Raw genomic sequence first — 22,149 nt, 5'->3', positions numbered from 1 at the left:
GCCCGCACCGCCCCGTCCGCCCCGCCCCGCCGCGGGCAGCGGCTGCAGCGCGGAACCCCGGGGCCGCCGTTCGCGTGGGCGACACGGCGTTTCTGCCGCGCGGCACCGCTCGCCTCTCCGGAAGCCAGGCTGCACCTTGACCGCACCGATTGGCTAAAATGGCCAGCGGGCCCCGCTGGGATTGGTCCTGCTGCCGGGTGTGGGCGGGAAGTGGGGCTTGTCCCCGCCTACTTCCGGGTGTGGTGGGGGCCGACGGGCGGGTGGCGGCAAGATGGCGGTGCAGGCGGTGCACCTGGAGGCCGACGCCTTCCTGGTGTGCCTCAACCACGCGCTGAGCACTGAGAAGGAGGAGGTCATGGGGCTCTGCATCGGCGAGGTGCCAGGGCTGGGCGGGGCTGGTCCGGGCGGCCCTGGGGAGAGACGGGCGACTCGCGGGGTACACAGCGGGAGGAGGTGCTGTCCGGGCGGGGCTCATGGCCTGCGCCGGTGCGGGCCGTGCGATAGCGGTCTGCGGGCTCTTGCCTTCCGAGCGGGTCTCGGTCACCGCGGCAGTGAGTGTTGTACAGGCCTGTGTGGGGGCGGTTCCCCGGCAGAGCCGTGCCGCTGCACCTCCGGCTTCCCCTCTCCCGTCCTGGCTAGCGCCGACTCGTAGTTCCAGCTGCTGTGAAAGCCGAAGCTTAGAGTCAGGAAAGCTTCGCGTCTGCACCCCTGACTGTGCTCTGATGCGTACCTTTTCCCTCCTGAAGTACAGGTGCTGGCTTTTTCCTTAAGGATGGGATTTTTTTTAGCAGAGGAATGATTGATTTTTCCTTCTGTGTCATTAGGTTGACACCAGCCGAATTGTTCATATCCATTCTGTGATCATCCTGCGCCGATCTGATAAGAGAAAAGACCGTGTGGAAATTTCGCCAGAGCAGCTTTCAGCTGCTTCTACTGAAGCAGAGATATCCTTCAGTAGAGACAGCAGCAAACTCGCCAGTGAAGTGGTTTACCTCAGACCTCTTTTTATGTGCTGTGTTTTAGACTTGTTCTAGTTGGCTTGAAGTTGTCTGCTGCTTCCCTCCTACAACTGTTTGGTGTGGAGGGCTGTGCTGGCAGTTGCTGTTCTCTGGAGTCTTCATTGGTTCCAGCGTTTGCAGTGGAATTGTGTTATAACTGTTTTTTTTTATAATTTCTTTGTATTTGGTCACAAGTAAAACTGAAGTATGTTTTGGGGGAGGGTAGCGTTCAGCAGGGAGACTTAGTAGAAGATGAAAGGCTGACTCTGTTTCCAAGTGTGGTGCACTGGAGAGCCTTTTCCTTACATACTCAGGATGCTGGTTTGGACAGCTTGCTGCCATGTTGCTTCCTGCCACGTGCAAAAAAAAATCCAATTTGCTTCTGCAGCAGCAGCATCCTGCTGGTGCTGGGGAAGAGACTTCCGTCAGCTTCCTGCTGCGTGTCTTGTCACCCCTCTAAAGGGATCTGGAATTCTGTTGACTGATAAGAAACTCTTTTAAAACTCTGCTGGTTTTCCCTGTACAAAAAACTTCTTCCATTTGCTCTGTTGGTTTCAAAAGCACCTTGACTCACACACAGGTTGGCTGAAATGACGGGACGTCCCATGAGAGTTGTGGGCTGGTATCACTCTCATCCTCACATTACTGTCTGGCCATCACATGTCGGTAAGAGCAGTCTTGGTCTAGGTTCTGTATGAAAACTCACAGCTGGATGATCGTATTACTAAATTACTGGATTTTCAGAGCTGCACATCCCAGCTATCAAAGTTTGGTTTCTCAGATGCCCTCTGGTAGGACAAGGTTGTCTGGGTGGGCTTCAGGAGCCTCTGCCAGTGCAGCTCCATTTCTGTCTGTGTGCTCCAGGTGCCCCAACTGCACGTGACTCGGTAGTCACAGATCAGCTACTACTAGTACTACTGTTCTTCCAGACAGGAAAACTAGACCTATGGTGTGGGGAATAGCAGAAAAAGCTGTGGGAATCATATGCCTGCTGTGATGATTTTTGACATCTGTGAGTGTTAATGCAAAAACAAAAACTTTTTTGAAAGAAGTGAGTATCTCACGGATGTTGGACATTATGGCTGTATGATCTGTGGCACCAGGCTGATGCTAAGATAATTTCTTGTTCTGTTAACTCATCTTGTATTTTTAAGATTTGCTATTTAATTACATTTTAAACTGGATCGATTTTTTTTTAACTTAGTCACCTGGAATAAGTACTTTAAAATAAAGCTTGTGACATTTCTTACCAAATTCCAGGTCACCTTTCAAAACGTGGCCATATCTTTTTGCACTCCTTCAGGTGACCAGTGCAGTTCTCATTCTCTTATTTCTTTGTCTGCAGATGTCCGCACACAAGCTATGTATCAGATGATGGACCAAGGTTTTGTAGGGCTTATCTTTTCCTGCTTCATTGAGGACAAAAACACAAAGGTAGGTGACTTAAAAATGGCAATAAACCCTCAAAGTACTCATGAGAAACGTCAGCCCCAGGGCAAAGCTGAAATCCTTGGATGCAGCCTGCAAGAAGGGCTGAGCTCTGCTTGGAGCACAGTCAAAGCACAGCTAGAATGGTGATGTTTGGATTGTAATCCCCGTGAAAAAAGAATGAGTTATTAATTACTCTGTGCTGATCCACAGCTTGGGTCTCCAGCCAGCAGACCTGGGCTGGTACTAGGGTTCTGGGACTGCATCAGATGGCTGCAGCATGTGTGAGCACTGAAATGTGTGAGTGCCCTTCAGCTGTCCAGTCTAGCAGATATACTTACTGCACCTCTGTGCCTCAGGCCTGTTTAGGAGATGCTGCTACAGTGTGAGATAAGCTGACAGTGGTGTGTCTTGTCTAGGTTTTCCAGGTAGATATTGTTTAAGATTTTTTTTTATAGTTAGTGGGTCTGTTAACAGCTGCTTGTAAACACTTCCAGCATACCAAACTGAAAAGCGTGTACCTTTGCAACCTGTTAAAATGCTATCTGAAAGCATATTCTGTGTCCTAAAGGAATGTGTGGTTTTAGATGATTTTTTGTCTCTTGGAATCTGACTTTCTGCTGTCTCTCTTAGACAGGCAGGATTCTCTACACCTGTTTCCAGTCCATTCAGGCCCAGAAGAGCTCAGAGTGAGTACAGCAGAAGAATATTATGTGCAGCGTCAGGTTGTATTTTGTCTTGTCTCTCCTTTCTGGGCTGTCTCAAATAAGTGGCTTCAAGGCTCATAATGAGGAGCAAATATTGTAGAGATGCCTGAATGAGGTCTCCTTAGTTCTCCTAATGCAGGCTGCTTGAAGAGAATCTGAAGATTAGGACTGATTGATTAATTTAGCCTAGATAATTTAGTAGCTTAAGATTTGGTGTAGGACGCTGTAGTGTGGGTATGAATTTGTGCTATAATCCATTCTGTAGAAGGCCCAGCCTTTTGCTTTCAACTCGAGAGGTTGAGGCTTCAAGCTTGCGTGATGTAGAGTCTCCACCAACTGCACACACGCTGTGCATCATATTGTCAGTACTGGACATCTAGTTGCTTTAGCATTTTATCATTAAAATTTAAGACAAGTGTGTGGCTCTACAAGGCTTCCATTTGCCTATCAACTCAGGCATGTGTTCCCAAAAGTAAACCTGCAGCAATGCCATGTGTTGGACAGACTGTTGCAGGTTTGTAGAAGTCCTTTTTTTTTCTTTTTTTTTTTTCTCTGCTGCTTTGAAGTTAATTGTATCTGATACCCTTTTAGATATGAAAGAATTGAAATTCCTATTCATGTTGTCCCCCATGAAACCATTGGGAAAGTGTGTCTGGAATCAGCTGTAGAGCTGCCCAAGATCCTTTGCCAAGAAGAACAAGATGCCTACAGGAGAATTCACAGGTAACAACACTGGAGCTGCACCCCTCCCCAAGTGTGTCTTTGCTAACATGTTCTACTGTTGCTGTACTTAAAGTACCATAACCTTAGCAGGGGTATAGAAAATAAGAAGCCTTAGCAGCTCCTGTGCTTTGTAGGAGAACTGATTGAATACCTTCACATAAGGAATTCAACTTCTCTCAGCCTTGCACACAAGAGCGAAGCCTAAGTGCACCTTTGCTGCAACAAAAAAAGAGCTAGAGTGTGTGTGAGCTAATGGTGGCACTTCAGTGGTGTATCTGTGTGTGACAGTACTTAACGCTTAACCAGGGTAAGATTGCTGAGAAGAAGTCTGGAAAATGAGATTAAGTATCAGCTTTTTTTTTTTTTTTTCTGCCTCTGGTGCTCAACACTGATGTTTCTGTGCTGTAAACTCTTTGTTATCCTTGTGAATGTACAGGGCTTCAACAAGTGAAGAGGTTTAGATGTACCTGCAGTGTCAGTGACTTGTAGGTAGCTGATTCTAGAGCCTGGGTTTGCCTAATAGGCAATGCAATGCTATTTTGTCCCTAACCTGCATTCTGTTCATTCTCTTAGCCTCACCCATCTAGACTCCGTAACCAAGATTCATAATGGCTCAGGTAAGGATTCCTTTTTTGCATGTGAGAATCCAGGATGCTGCTCCCAGAGTCAAAACAGTAGAGTCTTGAGCAGGGGTTGGTTTGGCTCTAACTTCGGGGAACAGTAGACCACAGCTGTGTAACAGTCCTCCCTTTACCATAAAAGGCACTTATAAATAACTATAAGAGCACAAACTTTTGCCTTTTTCTTTGCCATGCAGTTCATTTCCAATCACAAACACTGTGTAACCCAGAGAATTCCCCAAGACTGTTATCTTGTAACATAAAGTAGGGGAACAAAATTGTAACTAACTAAACACTTTAAAGGAAAACATCAAGGGCTGTAAAATAACCTAATCCTGGGGTTAATGAATGGTGTTGTATCCTTCTACCTTTGTACAATTGGTTAAAATTACTTTGGGTTTGTTTGGATTTTTTGGTTTGGTGTTTGTTTTTTGCTGTTAGAACAGCAAGGGGACTTTGGATTTGATGAGTCTTCAAGTAGTGTCTGGCTGATCTTATATGGGTGCTTGCATCTCTTGGCACTTCAAACTATGTCACTTCACTGCGTTACGTGCATATGACATCTTTGCTTTTGTCAGTGAGAGAGGGTGAATCTTAATCCCGCTTCTGTTCCAAGATAAATACCCCGTTGTCTGTTCTCACCTGTTCAACAAATGAGGCATTCTTTGCTTATGAATTTAGAAATTAATTAGTATCAATGATGATTTATATGCACATTTCCAGATTTCTGTTGTAAGTCTGTCATCCCTCCCCGGGGTATCTAAAGGTCAGATTGAAATAGCTTGTTTCCCTGTTTAGCAAGCTGCTGATTCTGACTTTCCTGTGGGGATGTCTGGTTGCCTTGGCCAGGATGTTGGAGGGTTTCCTTGGCTGTCTCTAACGCTCTTGGCTTTGGGGTTGTTGTAGCACACGGAATCGTTTGTGTGTTTGCACTGGCATGATATGTTCTTGCTCTTTCCAGTGTTCACAAAGAACCTCTGCAGCCAGATGTCTGCCATCAGTGGGCCGCTCCTTCAGTGGCTGGAGGACAGACTAGAGCAGAACAAACAGCGGGTGCAGGAGCTGCAGCAGCAGAAAGAGGAGCTCCTGGAGGAACTAGCTGCTTTAGAGTGAAGGAGGATATGCGGACCCTTCAGAAAAGAGACATGAAAAAAACTCTACAAGACCTACTCCTAGCTGAAGGGTGGCCCTACATTGCCTTACAGAGAAGATATTAGCTGTGCCTCTTCTCTTGCCCCATGCAGCAAAGAGCACTTCTGTGAGATAAAGGCTTTATCTGCCCCAGGTTGATGGAAAGCAGTGGTATCTCTCCAGGTGCTGCATGATGCAGTGCAATTCTAGCTCAACAGTGGGGTTGGGCAGCACCTGAAGAGACTTCAGTTCTGGAGGGCACACACCTATGGAAGACGTTGTTTCTCCCTCCCCTATATTTTGACAGAAGTCTTACTGCTTTACATGTATTCCAGGAGTCTAGAACAGGAGGGTTAGAGGGGAAAAGTGTGTCCCTGCAGGCATCTGTGATGCTTCCAACTTCTGCCTTCTTTTAGTAGTTTCAGTTGACCGAGATCATCTATCTAGTAATGTTCTGGATTACTGGTTATCCACCCAGGCAGGTAAGAGGTGGGAGGGAAGCTTGGGAGGAGATCTGGAAGAACTTTGACATAGGATCTGTGTTCAGCATACTTCAAACCAAATAAAGAATTCCAAAGGCAGTTTCCAAAGCAATACTCTGGAGTAGAAATGACATGGATGCTACAAAGTGCCAGTGCCTGCATTTTTTGGACACAGCCTGTATTCTCTTACTTCATGTAATGCTGTTGCATGCCCAGCACTGAGGTTCTCTACAAAATGGACTGTTTCTGCTGGCTCGGGGAGGAGTGTGGTTCCTTTCCAGAGGTAAAAAGGTTAAGATGCTGAGAACTGATACATATGCAAGCCTGTCATCTTTACATGCTGAACTTAATTGCAGAAATTTCATTAGATTGAAATGGAACAAAATACCTGTTGTTGAACTAATCCTTTAAATGTTCTTGCTGTTGCATTTCAGAGTATCCCCCATAATGTACATCGTCATCTACATTCTGTTACGTGAAGTCTATCTCATGTGAGTGAAGGAGCCGACAGCATGGTTACAACTTCTGTTTCAGCTCCTTGGTTCTAATCTAAATCCTTACACACTCAAGTAGATGAAAATAAGCTGCCTGCATTACTGCCGTGGAGGTTGTGACATTCCTGACAACTCATTAGCTTGACTAATGAGAATGGAAGTAACTTAGCTGAGAAAGAGGCACTGCCTTTCCAGTGAATAGCAAACATTGATTAGCAACTGTAAATTGCTGTCACACCTGGAAGCCCCTTGGCCACCTTGTTTTTGTCAGACTTCACTTTTCAATCTTTCTGCATTGATATTAGCAAAATCCCAAACAGCAGAACTTCTTTGAAGTAAAATGCTCACTACTTTTTTTTCCTTAAAAGTGCTGTGAATAGTAATTAGTTTTTGAACAGTCAGTGTCTTTGTTCTGTTGTTTTTGTTATTGTTTTCTAGTTTGAGTGCTGCTTACCTTGATCTTTGTGAGGGGGGAGGAAGGTGTTGTGCCTCACTGCCCCCAGGCTTGATGAGAGCTCCTGGGAGAGCACCTAGCAGCCCTGGGCCTCATGGCCCTCTAGTGCAAGCTCCCAGGGCATTCGGCCAAGCATATCCCACATGAAGCCAAAACGAGCTCTCCTGCAGTCCAGGCCTGCAATTCTGTTACTTGTTTTGCTTCTCTCAAGATCTCAACCAGGATGTCTGGATTGCCACCCTAACCCCACCACCACCCATGTCCTGCTCAATAAATGTTCTCTGACTGGAGAGGTTACCTAAGCTCCCTTTGGCTGCCAGTCTCATCTGTATTTCTTCAGCAGTGGTCAGGCAGATCCCTGTTCTGCAGAGCAGGATAAGCTATAGCTGAACACCCTGAAAAACAAGGGAGAAGGAGCCACATCCCATCAGGAAACCCAGATGGGAGCAGAGCTTTCTTTCACAGGAAGAAAAAGTGGCAAAAGCCTTCTCCCAGAACTTGGCCAAATGGAAATTGTCCAACAAAAGCCCCATAGGAAGCTCTAATGTAAAAAATACACCTGTCATTTACATCCCTGAGGAAGAGGGGTGCACTTAAATAAAATGTCCTTCCCCCGCCACCAAAACCTGAACACGAGAGGCTGCAGAAGGTTTTTACAGTTGAAATTGGTTTGAAGAAGAAAGCAATAATGCAGTAAGAAGTTTTCTAAAAGAATTTCAAATTAATTTCAATGCAAAGGACAGGGAGCAGCAAGACTCAAATAGAGCAAACCATTCTTCTAAAGAAAAAGCAGGTGGGGAGGTAGCATCAAGTTCTTGGGGAGAGCACACAGCCTATTCCAGGGCTTGCCTTCAGCCAGTGCCTGAGACACGTGGATGGATGCCTTTTGACTGTTGTTTTTTTTCTTGCAGTTCCTGTACCCAAGCTTCTAGTCTCCAGGTAGGCTCACCATCCCACTTTTTCATGTCCTTCCCCTGGTCACACAGGGTTGGCACAGGGTGTGTGCCATCAGTACCCACCCTCTCCCTTGAACAGAAAAAGGCAGACTCTTAATTGATAGCTGAGACACTGGTCGTTATGGGTGAGGAAGACCTGTCCTTTAATTGCTGGGACAATTGTTGGGACAGCTTCTCCACAGCTAAGTCCAAAGTTCTTTTAGAGTGCCTGAGACACGTTTGGACATTTGGGTAGCTAAACAAGCGCAGAGCCCCATTGTTGTAGGGGCTGTGAAAAGGCTGCCAAGGGACAGTTACAGCCAGCAACAGCTTTCAGGGCTGGCACCTTTCTTGTAGGAGCAATCTGCAAACGTTGGCATTTTTGAAACGGGCTCTCAGCTTTATTTTTTGAGGCACGTGCAAAACATTTGTATATTTAGGTATCTGGCCAGCACATGATCACTTCCAAGATTCCTGGGCGGTCAGGGTTTCCCATTCGAGCTCGATGCCATTATCATAGCATCAGAGAATGGGTTGGAAGGGACCTTAAAGATCACCTAGTTCCAACCCCCTGCCATGGGCAGGGACACCTTCCACTAGACTAGCTTGCTCAAAGTCCCATCCAAACTGGCTTTGAACACTGCCAGGGAGGGGGCAGCCACAGCTTCTCTGGGCAACCTGTTCCAGCATCTCACCACCCTCTCAGTGCAACCCACTCACACTCAATGTATCATCAGTTGCATCATGGACCCTCCCTTTGAACATCCAGCTCAGCACAGATAATCAAGGTGCCAAGAGGAGCTGTGCTTCAGTACCAAGAGGCTCAAACTTCTTAATATGCTGCTAATATTTCTTTTTCAATTGGGAGTGTAACAGGATTGATAAAGGCAGGGCAGGAGATGGGGAGCAGGGAGAGGTATTTTCGACAGCAAGCAGCGTGACCTGCTGTACATGAAACTCAAAACTAGCTAGGAGAAATCAGAAGCTTTCACGTACTATACCTACACAGCCACGGTTAAATTGAAACAAAGAAGCCTGGTTCATTGCCACAGTTGGTATAAAATTGACATTTATTGCTTATTCAAAATTACTAATTGCCTGAGCAATTTGTTCACATCAGACACAAACACTATAACACACATTCAGTCATGTCCTACATGACAGAGTTAAGTCACCTGACTAGAACTTCTCATTCTGTGGTGGAAAGTGTTTGCTTTCCTCAACCTCACCTTTTGCATCTATTTTAGCTTCTATGAAATCTCAGTGACAGAGGCACAACTGCAATCAAAATTTAATCAGAAATCTCACTAAGAGCTAGAAGGCTTTGCAGAAACTCACACTTTCTCTCACAGGTTTGAGGCACCGTCTACCTACCACTTAATTTTAACAAGAACAGCCACAGATCACTCAAGAAACTCTCCTTGGGAGAATGCCTGAACCCATGTTGAAGCCTTCCTCAGGTCTGCCCCTTTTCCTGCCTAGAAGTCATCCAGACAGAATCAGAGGACTTTGGCTTGTGGGTCTGGATTTTTCTTACATCTGGCAATCCCAGACAGATGTACACCTCACAGTTCCTCAGCACATACACAGTCTATAGCACATCAGCTACCCAGATGAAAGAGTTAATCCATCCCTCCCTGGAGCCACTGAAGACATGCTATGAAGCACTATGTGTAAATATTGTTCAGAAAATTCCAGGCAAACAGTGAGTCAGTCCCACCAAGGTCCTAGAACTGCATCTTCCCAGGCACAGGTGGTGTTTATCTGAAGTCTAAGAAGGATACCTTCACTGACTTGTGCATCGCCATGGACTTTCTATCATCATTAGTTCTTGCTCACACTTGCCCATTTTAGAAAAGGCCTTAAGGTCTTCTTTATTAGAAGTATTTAATGCTAAAATATTAAAATTATCTGGAATACTCCAAAACACATTCTTAGACTCATGTTAGACTCATTTACTGCTACATACAAAATTTAAGTGGCATCAAGAAAGGAAGTGTACTGAGATATTACAAGGAATCTTGGAGCCTCGTTTTTAAAGCAAAATCAGCACTGAGCTTCCGCATGACTTCTGCATGATTCAGCCCATGCTGCTCTCTTTTAGTAAGTCCATAGTTTTCTTTCACATACTTTGCAAAGGGCGTTAGATGTGTCCTAGCAGGAGTGCCATCCTTCCGAGTGGGCTGACTCAGGACCAGCTGCCCCCCACAGAACGCACACACGAAGCGCTCCGTGTCCAGAGACTTGGAATGACGTCCAATCCTGAAATGGAAAAAAAAAGTACTTTGATTTCACACTTGCAGTATACAGTACTTGTGCAAAAGGGCTCCTTTCTTTTCTACTTAGGTCAGATTTCTAAGCTAGCATTTTAGGACAGGAAACAAAGACTACATACTTCACACATTGGAATAATCAGATCTGTCTTACACAACTTCTCTACCCTAGAACTTGTTCCACTGCCTTTTCAGCTTTGTTCCTTCCTCTTTTGCTTTCAGTCTAGTCATATGAAGCGCTGCAACATTTCAACACACCTCCATGACCCATGTATCAACTACCCCTTGGAGTTTCTCCTCAAACCCATCACCATCAATTCTTCTCAGGGCTGTGTTGCATCTAAGTAACTAATGCGTTGCATAGTCATATTAAACACTTCAGGAAGATTCTTTCATATATGAAATACTGTTTCCTTCCAGTGCTTCTGGAAGTAGCACATATCATCCTGAGGAAAAAAATCCCACGTGTGCTTTCTAAGCATGCATGTAGCCCCTAAGTTGGGAGGGAGAAATAATAATAATTTTTAAATTTAAAAAAAACCACTCCATTGTCACCCACTTTCCTGGGCTACACAGAACTGAATTCACAAAACTTTATGTTCTCCCACTGAGACTGAGGTCATTACACACAGAAGCCTGTGGTCAGCTACGATCTTCCAGAAAAGGCAACACCTTCTGATACCAGATGGTTTAGTAAAAGTAGGCCTACTTTGTGTAACCTTTAGACAGAATCAACTTTCCTTTCAGTAATTTTCCTTTCAGCTAAAATAACTGCATTTTCTGAAACTAACGGCATGTTTTGCAGTGTCTGCTTCTGGGACTGATAACGCTTAAAGTTGTATCTATCACTGACTCTTGCTTGCGCTTATTCTTAGAGAATCCAAGGTCCCTGTTAAATTCCTCACTAATCACAAAGAAGGGCCAAAGATAAACTAGACTATAAACAACATCTTTGTAGTGTTTTAAATGTCTTGATTCATAGCTCTGACACCAGAAGAAGAGATAAATCCTGTAGGAACCAGAACAGGATCTTTTCCTTGGAGCCACATGCGTGTGTCAACAAAAAGACCTCAACCACGCTTGCACAGAAACGGGGTCACACAGCAGACAGCATAATGCTGGGGGGATTACGACCACCAGAGACCACCCAAGACCCCTTCCCCAATTCAGTACGCATGCGCAAAGACATTACATAATGTATTAGCATGTGCATAAGGCTTCTTGGAATAGGCGGGCTTTTCTCAGGAATTGTAGGAATATTCATTTTTCTATAATATACATAATGAGTGTGCTTTTGTGCCTCGGTGGATGTGTTAGGTGGAGCAATCCCCCACATCCCTCGGCCGAATACAGTAATGCCTGCTCGTTAATGCTAAAACCCGGCGTTAAGGAGTTTTATGCATGATTTCGGTGACATTTTCATACTCACAAGAGTTAAGAAACCTATGAAGTTACTATAGCAACTATTTCTTCTGCTTGATCTCAGCAACTTATATAGTTCTCATTTCACAAATGTCGTAAGCAAGACAGAAGTCTGACGACCGATGTTGCAATCTATCAGTAGATCTGTGTCCTAGCTTCAATCCTTCACATCACAGTGCTGCTCACATCTATGTGGCTGCAGACATCTATTCTTCCTTTAGTATACACACAGGCTGAAAGAGTCCATGAGGTAAGAGATCAACTAGAAAACTGACTATAGCTTTTATAGTTTTAAACTAATAGAAATAATTATATGATTGGTCTCTACATTTTACTTAGCACTACCATAACAAAGATACAAGATTAGTGAAAACATTTAGTCTTAATTCAAAGTTATCAAGACACAAAAGCCAGAAAGCTTCTTCTGATACTTTGTTCTAATATCTCATTACTGTCACAGAAGACACTTCTGCCTATCTTGACCTCTGAACTGGAACTGAAACTACCTGGAAACAAACATGTGGAATCACGTAGTGAGGTTCTGTGGGTTTAGGAAATGTGAACTGACAACTCAGAGAGTATCCCAATTGCTTCACAGTTTGAAACACCCATGATTTCTAGACACAGGAGGCTGCCAGTTTAGAGACAAAGTTAATACATAGTCATATGCAAGATCAAAACATTACTCACGTAGCTTTGCACAGAACGCACTCATAGATAAATTTGTAATTAATCTCATAGCTGTGGCATCGTGTTACTACTGGCAGCTCTGGATGAATCACAGCTGATTTATTGGCATAGAATCTCCAGAATCGTCCATGTCCATCGCGAACACCGTTGATCAGCCAGGTTGCTGCATGGCAAGCCTCATGGACTAGTGTGTCTCGAAGACGATCTTGGGGTAAGGCAAACAAAAGACATTAAGATCAGTCAGGTACAGGGAAGTATAGACTTTCATCCTTGGTCACTGCTTTGGACCTTTGACACTCATTCTTTATTAAGATGCAAGAGTTATTTTGGAGGTTGGAATTACCAATGTTTTGATAAGACAAAATACCCCAAAACAAGGTTTTACTCAGTGCATTTCCAGTTTTGTGATTAGCCCTAATTCTGCATCCTAGTTACTTCCCTGCACACCTCTGTTTGGTTTTTTTGGTTTGGTTGGTTGGGTTTTTTGGTTTGTTTTTTTAACGAGACCTGAAACAGCTTTATTTAGACCAAGATTTATTGATTGCTTTTTTAACATTGATAATTTGTCATCCAGAAACAACTAGAGCGGAGCACTGGATTTTCTCCACAATTAGAATAGAATATTTCAGTTGGGAGGGACCTACAATGGTCATCTAGTCCAACTGCCTGACCAAAAGTTGAAGCATGTTATTAAGGGCATTGTCCAAACGCCTCAAACACTGACAGGCATGGGGCATCGACCACCTCTCTAGGAAGCCTGTTCTAATGTTTGACCACCCTCTTGGTAAAGAAATGCTTCCTGATGCCCAGTCTAAACCTCCTCTGGCACAGCTTTGAACCATTCCCACACATCCTATCACTGGATATCAGGGAGAAGAGATCAGCACCTTCCTTCCAGCCCTTTCACCAGCTTTGTTGTCCTCCTCTAGACACATTCAAGCACCTTCGCATCCTTCTTAAATTGTGGGGCCCAGAACTGCACACAGTACTCAAGTTGAGGCTGCACCAATGCTGAATACAGCGGGATAATCACCTCTTTTGGCTGGCTGGTTATGCTGTGTTTGATGCACCGCAGGATGCGGTTTGCCCTCTTGGCTGCCAGGGCATGCTGCTGACTCATATTGAGCCTGCTGCCAGCCAGCACTCCCGTTCTGCAGGGCTGCTCTCCAGCCACTCTGCTCCCAATTTATACCATGCCCAGAATTACTCCATCCCAGGCACAGAATGCGGCATTTGGACTTGTTAAACTTCATCCCGTTAATCATTGCCCAAAGCTCCAATCTATCTAGATCCCTCTGCAGGGTATCTTGTCCCTCGGGAATCAATAGCACCTTCCAGTTTGGTATCATCAGACTTGCTAATGGTACATTCAACTCCTGCATCCAGATTGCTGATAAAAATATTGAACAGAACTGGCCCCAGAATTGAACCCTGATGAACACCTCTGTGGTCGGAGGACCACAAGTGTATTCAAGGTAATATGAAATTTCAAAGCAGGGTCCAGTTTCAGATCTCTTGGGCCTCAGATTCATGTTTTTATATCTAGAACTCGCTTTCTCAAAGAAGAATCAACATATCTTTTCTTTTACCTACCTGCAGAGTCACAGACTTTCTCAGAAAGTTCTATGCGAGCATAACGCTTTGCTTCAGGACCTTCTGTCTGCCCAGTTACACAATATCCTGCTGTTTTTTTCATTTTCTTATTCCAGATTATTTCCATTTTCTCTGGTAACTGAAAAACAAAGCAGTACATGTAATCTGCCCTCTCCTACCTCTCTTATCTTGTTCTTGCCCTCCAGCTTCCCCTTATATTTACTGCAAAGCCAGTACAGGATGTCTCTGTTAGTGCCCTTAACACTGTTGTCACTTAAGATGCAAACCTACCCTCCATGGCTTCTTATTCCCATCATCAGTTTTTCTGTCACCACTACTGGGAGTTTCTCACCACCACTGGGAGTTTCACAATGCAGGATGAGACAAAAAGTCCTTTAGTTCCTCTCTACTCTACCTCCAACAGTGGCTAACATATGCTGCTTAAGAGGAAATACAAGGACAGAATTTCCCCTTCAAAAAAAAGTACTTTTCCCAACTGCTAGTCATTTGCAAGACAACACCTCACTGAGCCACAGGTGGTTCCTTTGCATTAAATAGCCCTTAAAGATGTTTTCTGGTGTTTTGGGGAGCATGTATATGTTTAAGAATACATATGCAGTTAGCATCCACAATATGATCAGAAGTTCTACAGCTTAATAATTCACAGGTCAAGTACCATCTGCTTTAGTTGTTCTGAACCTGCAACTTGCCATTTTAATCTGATGTACCTTCACACTGCGAGGCTGAATAATCACCCCTTGCTTATCCTCTGTGCTGCTTCTGATTTTATAAGCCCTCATCATATCTATCTTGGTTAGCTCTGTTCTTTTACTAACAGTTTTTTGTCATCTAAATTAGTTAATAAGCTTAAGTAAATGGTCCAAGAGTAGTAAGTGCCAGCACAGGTACAGGACTGAAGCACTGGAGAGCAAGATATTTTGCTTTCAGCAATGGTGAGCCTGTTCATTTCAGCTTTATGTGAAATCATGACCTCAGCCTGTCTTTGGTCAGCTCAACAATATTTTCTCAGCTGCACAGAAACATTTTCCTTCCTGCAGGAAATTCTATTAGAATTACTGAGGGCAGCGTCCGTCCTTTCAAGGACGTTTCTCAGAGGATGGTCTCCAGTACATCAGAAGATGTAAAGGTCAAGACAGTGGTTCTCTGAAATTGAACCTTCAATTTGAAACACAACGTATAGCTTTAGGTTCACCTAAAACTGTTACTCAAAGGATAAGCAGCTTTTTCATCTGTTCCAGAATGGCAGGCACAAACACGCAATAGGAATGGATGAAGACTGCATGTAGCATGACTAAGCATGAGGCAACATGCCCTAACAACAAAGGAAAGTGCTTTTATCCATCGTGCCCCTGCTCCCCAATGTATGCTCCTGCCACTTGCCTTTTGTCAGCTGCAGGCAAGAAAGTTGTGCTACAACAACTAGCTATTAGGCTATGGTAACGCTGCAGAGTTCACTAGTACACGTCACTTCAGTAAAAGTTGAATGAGCCACGGTGGTAGGCAATCCTGAGCTCCTTTCAGCGGCAGAAAGCCATAGCTGCCTTCGCTGGGGTCTACTACCACAGAAGCAGCAACAGAAACATTCCCGGGCTGCTGAGTTGATGACCATGCAGGTACTAGAAAATACATGAAGATAAACACCAGTCACCTCTTCAAAGATGAAACTGATCCAAGGCCCCTCACATAGCACTTTCTCTCATCACGGACTCTTGGACACCATCCAGACTGCTCACTTAAGGATGGTACACCATTACAGCTGGGAAAGCGAGCCAAGCTGAAAACTGCTGCATCACAGTGGTGATAAACCCTTCCAAAGAAATTGCTTGAACTAATTCAAACATAAGCCATTGCTATAAAGCTTAACTTCTACTAACTGAAGAGGATAAAAAGCAATCACACCAAAAAAGTGAGGAGCAACATATTAACCAGCATTTTAGAACTGTAGTTTTTGTTTTGAAGCCAACCTTCTGCTCAAAGATGGTACTATTATACAGACAGTAGAGCTTCTGTGCCAGCTCCTCTTTATTTTTCTTGAAATACTTCACATAGGGGGAAGCCGGATTTGAGAGATCTTGCAAGAAACAGCCAGGCACTGAGCACACCCTGAGCCTGCAAGAAAAGCCATAAAGCAGTTTACTGAAGTACAGCGATACCACATTGAAAAATAACTGCCACTTTATAGCCAAGAAAGATATCTGGGATGCTGCCACTGGCATAAACCTCTCCTGACTCTTTTCACTAACTTGCCCTCACGAGGCCATGCTTATACTGTCTTCTTCCCCCTTCAGGGACATGAAGGGGCAGAGCTGTTGCAGCAGTTCTGCAGTTATTCCATTAATTCACAAAATTAGATTGTGAGGATTCTTAAGTAGAAAAAGAGGGTGGCTCAGATCTTTGTGACACAGCGAGCCACAATCATACCAAAACTTGATCAATGTATGAACAGCCCTAACATGGTCACCCACAATAAAGGTATATTTTCAGAAACATAGCCAAAGATGTTCTAGGAATCCTCAGGAAATCATTCAGGGGAAGTAGATATTCCACTAGGATGACTAACTCCAATACTGCAGCATTCTGACAAAGCATCAGCTTTGAGGACATCATTTAAAGGTTTTGTATTGGTATACACAATTATAAAATGACTAACAAAAACATCACATGGCTAAAAGGCAGAATAAAGGCAGCTATTAGAAATGAAAAAGACATTCTTCTGAAGAGCTTAAGTTACATCCATGTATAGAAAAAGAAACATGAATTCTGCAAGTTATAAGGATACAGGTCAAAAATATCAAGACAAGCTTGTTAAAAAGCATGAATTACTAATAGAATCAGTTTTGATATATTTTCAGAGGGAGGCAGCTGGACAGAGAGAAACTGTAGGGCCAGCACACTTTAGAAGTATGCTGTGCCAAGACAAGGAATAGCAAGAGAGCTAACATTTACAAAGATTTGACATGTCGGATTTATTTGTCATCAATTCCTCTAAGCGGAGATTAGTTTATATTCTCCCTGTCACTCTTGAGACTGAAAGCTTTGGTTTCCAGCTGCTTAACCACTAACAACTGCTGAATTGGTAGCAGAAGTTTCTAGGTACCAGAAAAATGAGAACGTCATCCTAGGCAAAATGCTTAGCATCTCTTTGTCCATCTATAATGGTCCCAGAACATAGGAAAGATGGAGAAACACTTACCTTTTCCCTGTCTTTGCTGATTGTGAGCCACTGACCAATTCACTCCTAGGTATTCTTGAAGAAGCCGTTATCCTGGAAGGTGTTTCTTCACATGAAACGGAGTTTGGCCTTGGTGTCTTGACTCCCTCCCCTTTCAAGGGCTGGGCATCTTCACAGGGTGGCTTGATGTTTTCTAGTTCAACAGAAAGAGTCACGGGATTACACACTGCCAAAGAATCAGGACGTCAGCAACAGACAATGGCAAAAAAAGTAAAATATTCCACCTCAGCATACACACTCTTACTGTGCATATTTGAATGCAAAGACTTTTACAACTGATGGAAAAGTAATTTGCTGTTATATACTACAAAAATCACCATTCAATGAAGGAGTGGCAGACTCCAAACTTCCAAACATTCGGTTAGGAGGAAATGGAAGTAAAAGCATTTGTGACCTCACTCAGGCATTTTTGTGGCATTTCACCAATTCAAGATACCTCTACCTTGGGAGCAGTAAAGCAGAGATTCCATTTGAACAAAAAAATCATTCCAACCTTCTGTTGTGTACCATAAGTCACTTGTTTGTTTCACAGGCAAGTTCAGATCAGACAGCTGCCTATTTCCCCAGTCCACATCTGGACAGATTGCTAAAATGACTGACCCTAACACCAGAAATCAAGGACTGCTTCAAGGTTTGCAGTTTCAGTAGACATTCTCTCTGCTGGCTTTTCTATAACTGTTCCCCTATTTGGGCCACTTGCCCATTATTCAACCATATACAGAGAAGCCAATGCAGCTGCCAGCTTTCACCTGGAATATATTTTCCAGACCACATTGACTTAATTCCAATTAAAAAAAAAAAAAAAAAAAATTTGCTCTTTCCTGAGGCATATTTCTGTGCTGTCAGCCATCCTCTTCCACAGGTCTCCTTGCCCTGAACTAGTCCTTGTTAGTGAGGGAGGCACCCTGCTTACTCTTCTAGAAAGAGATTTGTTCTCACCTGCCTTTACTCAGCAATAGCCCTTTTCCCCCTTTGCAATCTTTCAGTTGGAGCTCACTTCAGTTAGTCAAAGGAGAGAAGGAGCTACTGATTCAGGAAATTCTCATTATAAACTACATTTTAAATAAAATAAAGCCAATTATAAATCCAAATACTAAATTAACAGCATCTAAACTGCTCAAAATTTCAGTCTTACCAAAATGACAGCTTCACATTAACTGCTATCATAAATAAAAAAAAAATTAGTTAATATCATTCAAAACTACCAGTTAATTTGTTTTCAGAACAATTTTAAAAACTAAAAATGCCTACAATGATAGGAATTATAAAAACAAGCAATAGTGAAAAACTTAAATCTCAATACCACAAGACTAGCAGAATCACTTTTCAGAACGCTCAAAGGAATAATTTCTGATTGCATCAAATTCAGTTGCAAGATGCTGGGTTGCAGTTCTAAAGCACATGCCACACAAATGAAAAGAACTCGGCAATTGGCAGTATCATTGCTGCCAACAGGTAGCTTGCAAGTTAGCCAAGAACAATTGCTTACCTATTGTGCTTGGCTGGTAGGCAGTTTTACTTGTGCTTAAGATTGGTTTTCGGGGTATACTTTTTTTCCTTATCCGTTCTATTAACGATTCAAATTCGTCATCTGAGCTATCTGATTCTACCTCTGTGCTTTGTCGTAGTGTCACAGTTGGCACTTTATTTTCTGTACTCTTTTCACAGCTTCTTTCTTTCCTTCTAACAAGCAAGTCTGGACTGCCTCTGGAAATTGACTCTTTCAGATTTTGTGGAGATGGGAGTTTTATGCACTTCTGACTCTCTTTCAAGTCTTTCACTCCCCCTTTTTGGTAGTCATGCCATGGACTTTCTACAAAGACAGAATCTTCAGTGTCACTTGAAGTCTCTGGATACTGCAATTCTTGGCAGCAAGTGTTTTTCCTTCCAGAAGTCATCAACTTCTTTGGGGTCTGAAGATACTTCTGTGCTGCAAATTAAAAGAAACAGCCTAAAGTTTTGGTAGCTTCATTTAGGTGACCTGCCTTTGTCAAATACTAGCAGATAGTCAACAGTATCTGCCGACCTGCAGTAATGCTTCAAAATGTACACCTGTCAGAACACTATGACCACACTTTCCTCTGTGACCACCAGAGGAAACAGAAAAGCCCCTCCTCTGTTACCCTCAAGGAAGAGACAAAGTGATCTTATGTTTAACAAGCGCTCTCAGAAATTTACGAGCTCAGCAATGAATGCTGTCTTTCCACCCATTAAATTTCCTGCTTCATATTTGCTGTTGGTCAATTACTTGCCATTCTTTGTTGTGGTCTCTCTCACTTTAAAGTCCAACAAGTCGTCATCCGAGTCATCAATTAAGTCCTTCAAACTGTAAAACAAGCAAATAATGTGAAAAAGGGTACGCATAAGCAAGAAAATGGAAGACTAAGTTTGCCTTACTAAAAAGGCAAACCAAAAAAAGCCACCCAATATAACATCATCGGCTGCTCACAGCAAATGTTACCAACTACGTCCATTAACAGGAACGGCAATAGAGCGTGTACACCTCCCAACATCCCATTTTACATTTGACCTGAACATACACGTTGAACACGTAACAGTTCTTCTGTCTGCACTCACTCCTATACACGTATCTGCCTATGAATCACTAAGACTTTTGATCGTTTTCCTGTATTCTGAATAGTAGATGTGATACAGAAAACTAATATATAAACACTGACAAGTCATTAATTACAGCACCCACCTTGCACTTGCCTTTGTAGAAACGGGTTTGGGAGTTTTCATTCTAGCTAAAACTGAAACAATATAAGATTAAGAACAAGATTCTGTTCCTTTTGTTATGCATTTTTTTTTAAGAGAAAAGTCTGCAACTAGTAAAAGTTCAGTCTAAAGTCTTTAAAAAAACCCCCACAAATGTAAGAATCATTTACATGTAATTCCAGCTCTCAATTCCTCAAAGCTGACAGCAGCTGTCTAGCATTTCCTTCATTATTCAATCCTTGCCCAGCACAAAGCCAGATAAGAAGTGCTGTTATGTATCTTACAGTATCCAGTATAGCCTCCTCATATATGTGGATCATTGGGGGTGGAATTGAATGGGTTTATCAATATTTTCTCCAAGTATTTCAGTGACTGCAGGTAGTAGTCTTCCTACTGCAAAGAGATGACTATATGCTTGTTGCACTAAGTGACTCCAAAAAAAAAGCTGAAACAAAATGGTAACAGTAACACCCCACTGCAGAACAGCAATTCAATAGTATCTCACAGAAACAAATGCATTTTAATCACTCCAGGAATATTGTGGTGACTGCTAAAAACGAAAACACAGTTGAGGCAGCAGTACTGCACATGCTTGAAGTAGCAACTCTTGAGAGATAAGAAAAGTGATCAAAATTTCACACACCATCATTATGAAAGACTCAAGAAAGTTGAAGGGGAATAAATTTCATTAAAACGAAGTCTGGGGAGAAGGGAAACAACTGTCCCGTCTTCAGAACATAATGGGCCAAAAGAGCAGTTAAGGAGTGTTTGTTCTCACAGTCTGAAGCTGCATGCATGACTTCAATGGGATTATAAAATTTTGTGCAGCAGGAGCAATTAAAGAAAATCATGTGTAAAACCTACTTCACTATAACTAGATAAAAATGCATCCTTTTCATACTCCTTCAGAAAATAAACTAACGTGTTATTACTTACACATTTCAAATTCATCATCACTGCTGGAAGAGAAGTACAGGGCATGGCTGCAAAAAATTAAATGCAGAATAGTATCAAGAACATAAGGTCAACAGAAAGTAGATCCATATCTCTACTGGTCTGAAATACCTGTGAACACTGAACAGGAGACTGCAGTAGCTTTCATAAAGCTATTTTAAGATGCAGAATGGATGCGTTACCACTTGGACTGTAATTCTCATGCAGATGTAGAAGGAAGCCATAATACTCTTACTGAATTATTTACTTCATTTTCTGACAAAACCCAAACATTAACAACTTGAAGAACACACTATGCAATTTCTTAAAAATATGAAGACAGCTTCTTTTAATAACATTAAAGTTACCCAAACCTTAAAGACTATAATTCTGAAACATGCTAATACCTGCCAGTTATCATAAAACAACTGAGGGTGTAATCTAAAATCATATTTAGAGATAATCAATAAAAATAACGAAGGACGCGTGGGATGGGGCTGTGCCCCACCGAGAGCCACCTCACCTGCCGCCTCGTCGGCTCTGGCTCCCCGCGGCCGCTCTCCCTGAGGCCAAACCGCAGCAAGAGCCGCCGTCACACGCGGTCCCGCTCCCCGCCCACCCCCGGCACTGACCGTGAGGGGGGGTGGCGGCGCCGGGGCGCTCCCCGCGGCCCTCACCGCCCCGGGGGCTCCGAGGGCGCCTCTGCTGCGGCGGGGCCCCGTCCTGTGCCCCCTCGAGCCGCAAAGGAAAGGGAGCATGAGCGGCCCCGGGACGGGACGGGACGGGGTGGGGGGAGAAAGGGGCCGGCGGCCCCTGCCGCTCCGTTGCCCGCTCCATCCCGCTTCAAACCGCCCGCGCCCCGCCGCAGCGCTTCCGGGGCACCGGGCCGGGCCGCGCCTGCGCACATGGAGACCGGGCGGGCGGGCCCGCGCAGCGCCCCCGGCGGCTGGCGCTCCGTGGCGACGGGGGAACCGGCACCGACTCCAGCTGAAGGGCGGGTTCCGCCATCGGCAGACACGGGCGGAGATCGAAGAAGGGCTGTTAACCGCCCCCCGTGACACCAGCCAGCCAACAGGAGAGGGGGCGAGAGTAACCACAGCCAAGGCCTTGTGCCCGGGGCGCGCAGGCAGCAGGGGGGTGCTCATCAGGCAGGGCACACCCTGCACCCGCAGGAACCCCTGACCGAGGGGCACCAAGCAGCAGCACCCAGCACAAACTGGAGCCTCAAGCTAAGCACAACCAGGAGACAAACTCACCAGCAACACCCCTAGCACCATTAGCAAGGTTGAGTCTCA

General features: G+C 44.1%; 2 protein-coding genes across 2 annotated transcripts; one reads left to right on the top strand and one right to left on the bottom strand.

Moving 5' to 3' along the window:
* Positions 1 to 248: 248 nt before the first annotated feature.
* On the top strand, positions 249 to 7,339 carry BRCC3 (BRCA1/BRCA2-containing complex subunit 3). The gene is made up of 8 exons (XM_068411841.1): positions 249 to 376; positions 825 to 945; positions 1,578 to 1,664; positions 2,344 to 2,432; positions 3,060 to 3,115; positions 3,725 to 3,856; positions 4,430 to 4,473; positions 5,438 to 7,339. The coding sequence occupies exons 1-8, from the start codon at positions 272 to 274 to the stop codon at positions 5,587 to 5,589; spliced, it is 786 nt and encodes a 261-aa protein (XP_068267942.1). The 5' UTR covers positions 249 to 271; the 3' UTR covers positions 5,590 to 7,339.
* Positions 7,340 to 9,151: 1,812 nt separating this feature from the next.
* On the bottom strand, positions 9,152 to 21,862 carry GCNA (germ cell nuclear acidic peptidase). The gene is made up of 11 exons (XM_068412141.1): positions 21,704 to 21,862; positions 21,378 to 21,586; positions 20,858 to 20,904; positions 19,905 to 19,956; positions 19,456 to 19,529; positions 18,693 to 19,133; positions 17,165 to 17,336; positions 15,936 to 16,080; positions 13,951 to 14,089; positions 12,358 to 12,562; positions 9,152 to 10,234 (listed from the first exon to the last, which is right to left on the bottom strand). The coding sequence occupies exons 1-11, from the start codon at positions 21,860 to 21,862 to the stop codon at positions 9,982 to 9,984; spliced, it is 1,896 nt and encodes a 631-aa protein (XP_068268242.1). The 3' UTR covers positions 9,152 to 9,981.
* Between the last annotated feature and the right edge of the window lie 287 nt (positions 21,863 to 22,149).

Source organism: Nyctibius grandis, chromosome 13 (assembly GCF_013368605.1).
Source record: "Nyctibius grandis isolate bNycGra1 chromosome 13, bNycGra1.pri, whole genome shotgun sequence".
NCBI classification, from domain to species: domain Eukaryota; kingdom Metazoa; phylum Chordata; class Aves; order Nyctibiiformes; family Nyctibiidae; genus Nyctibius; species Nyctibius grandis.
This window is presented reverse-complemented; position numbering and strand designations above follow the sequence as displayed.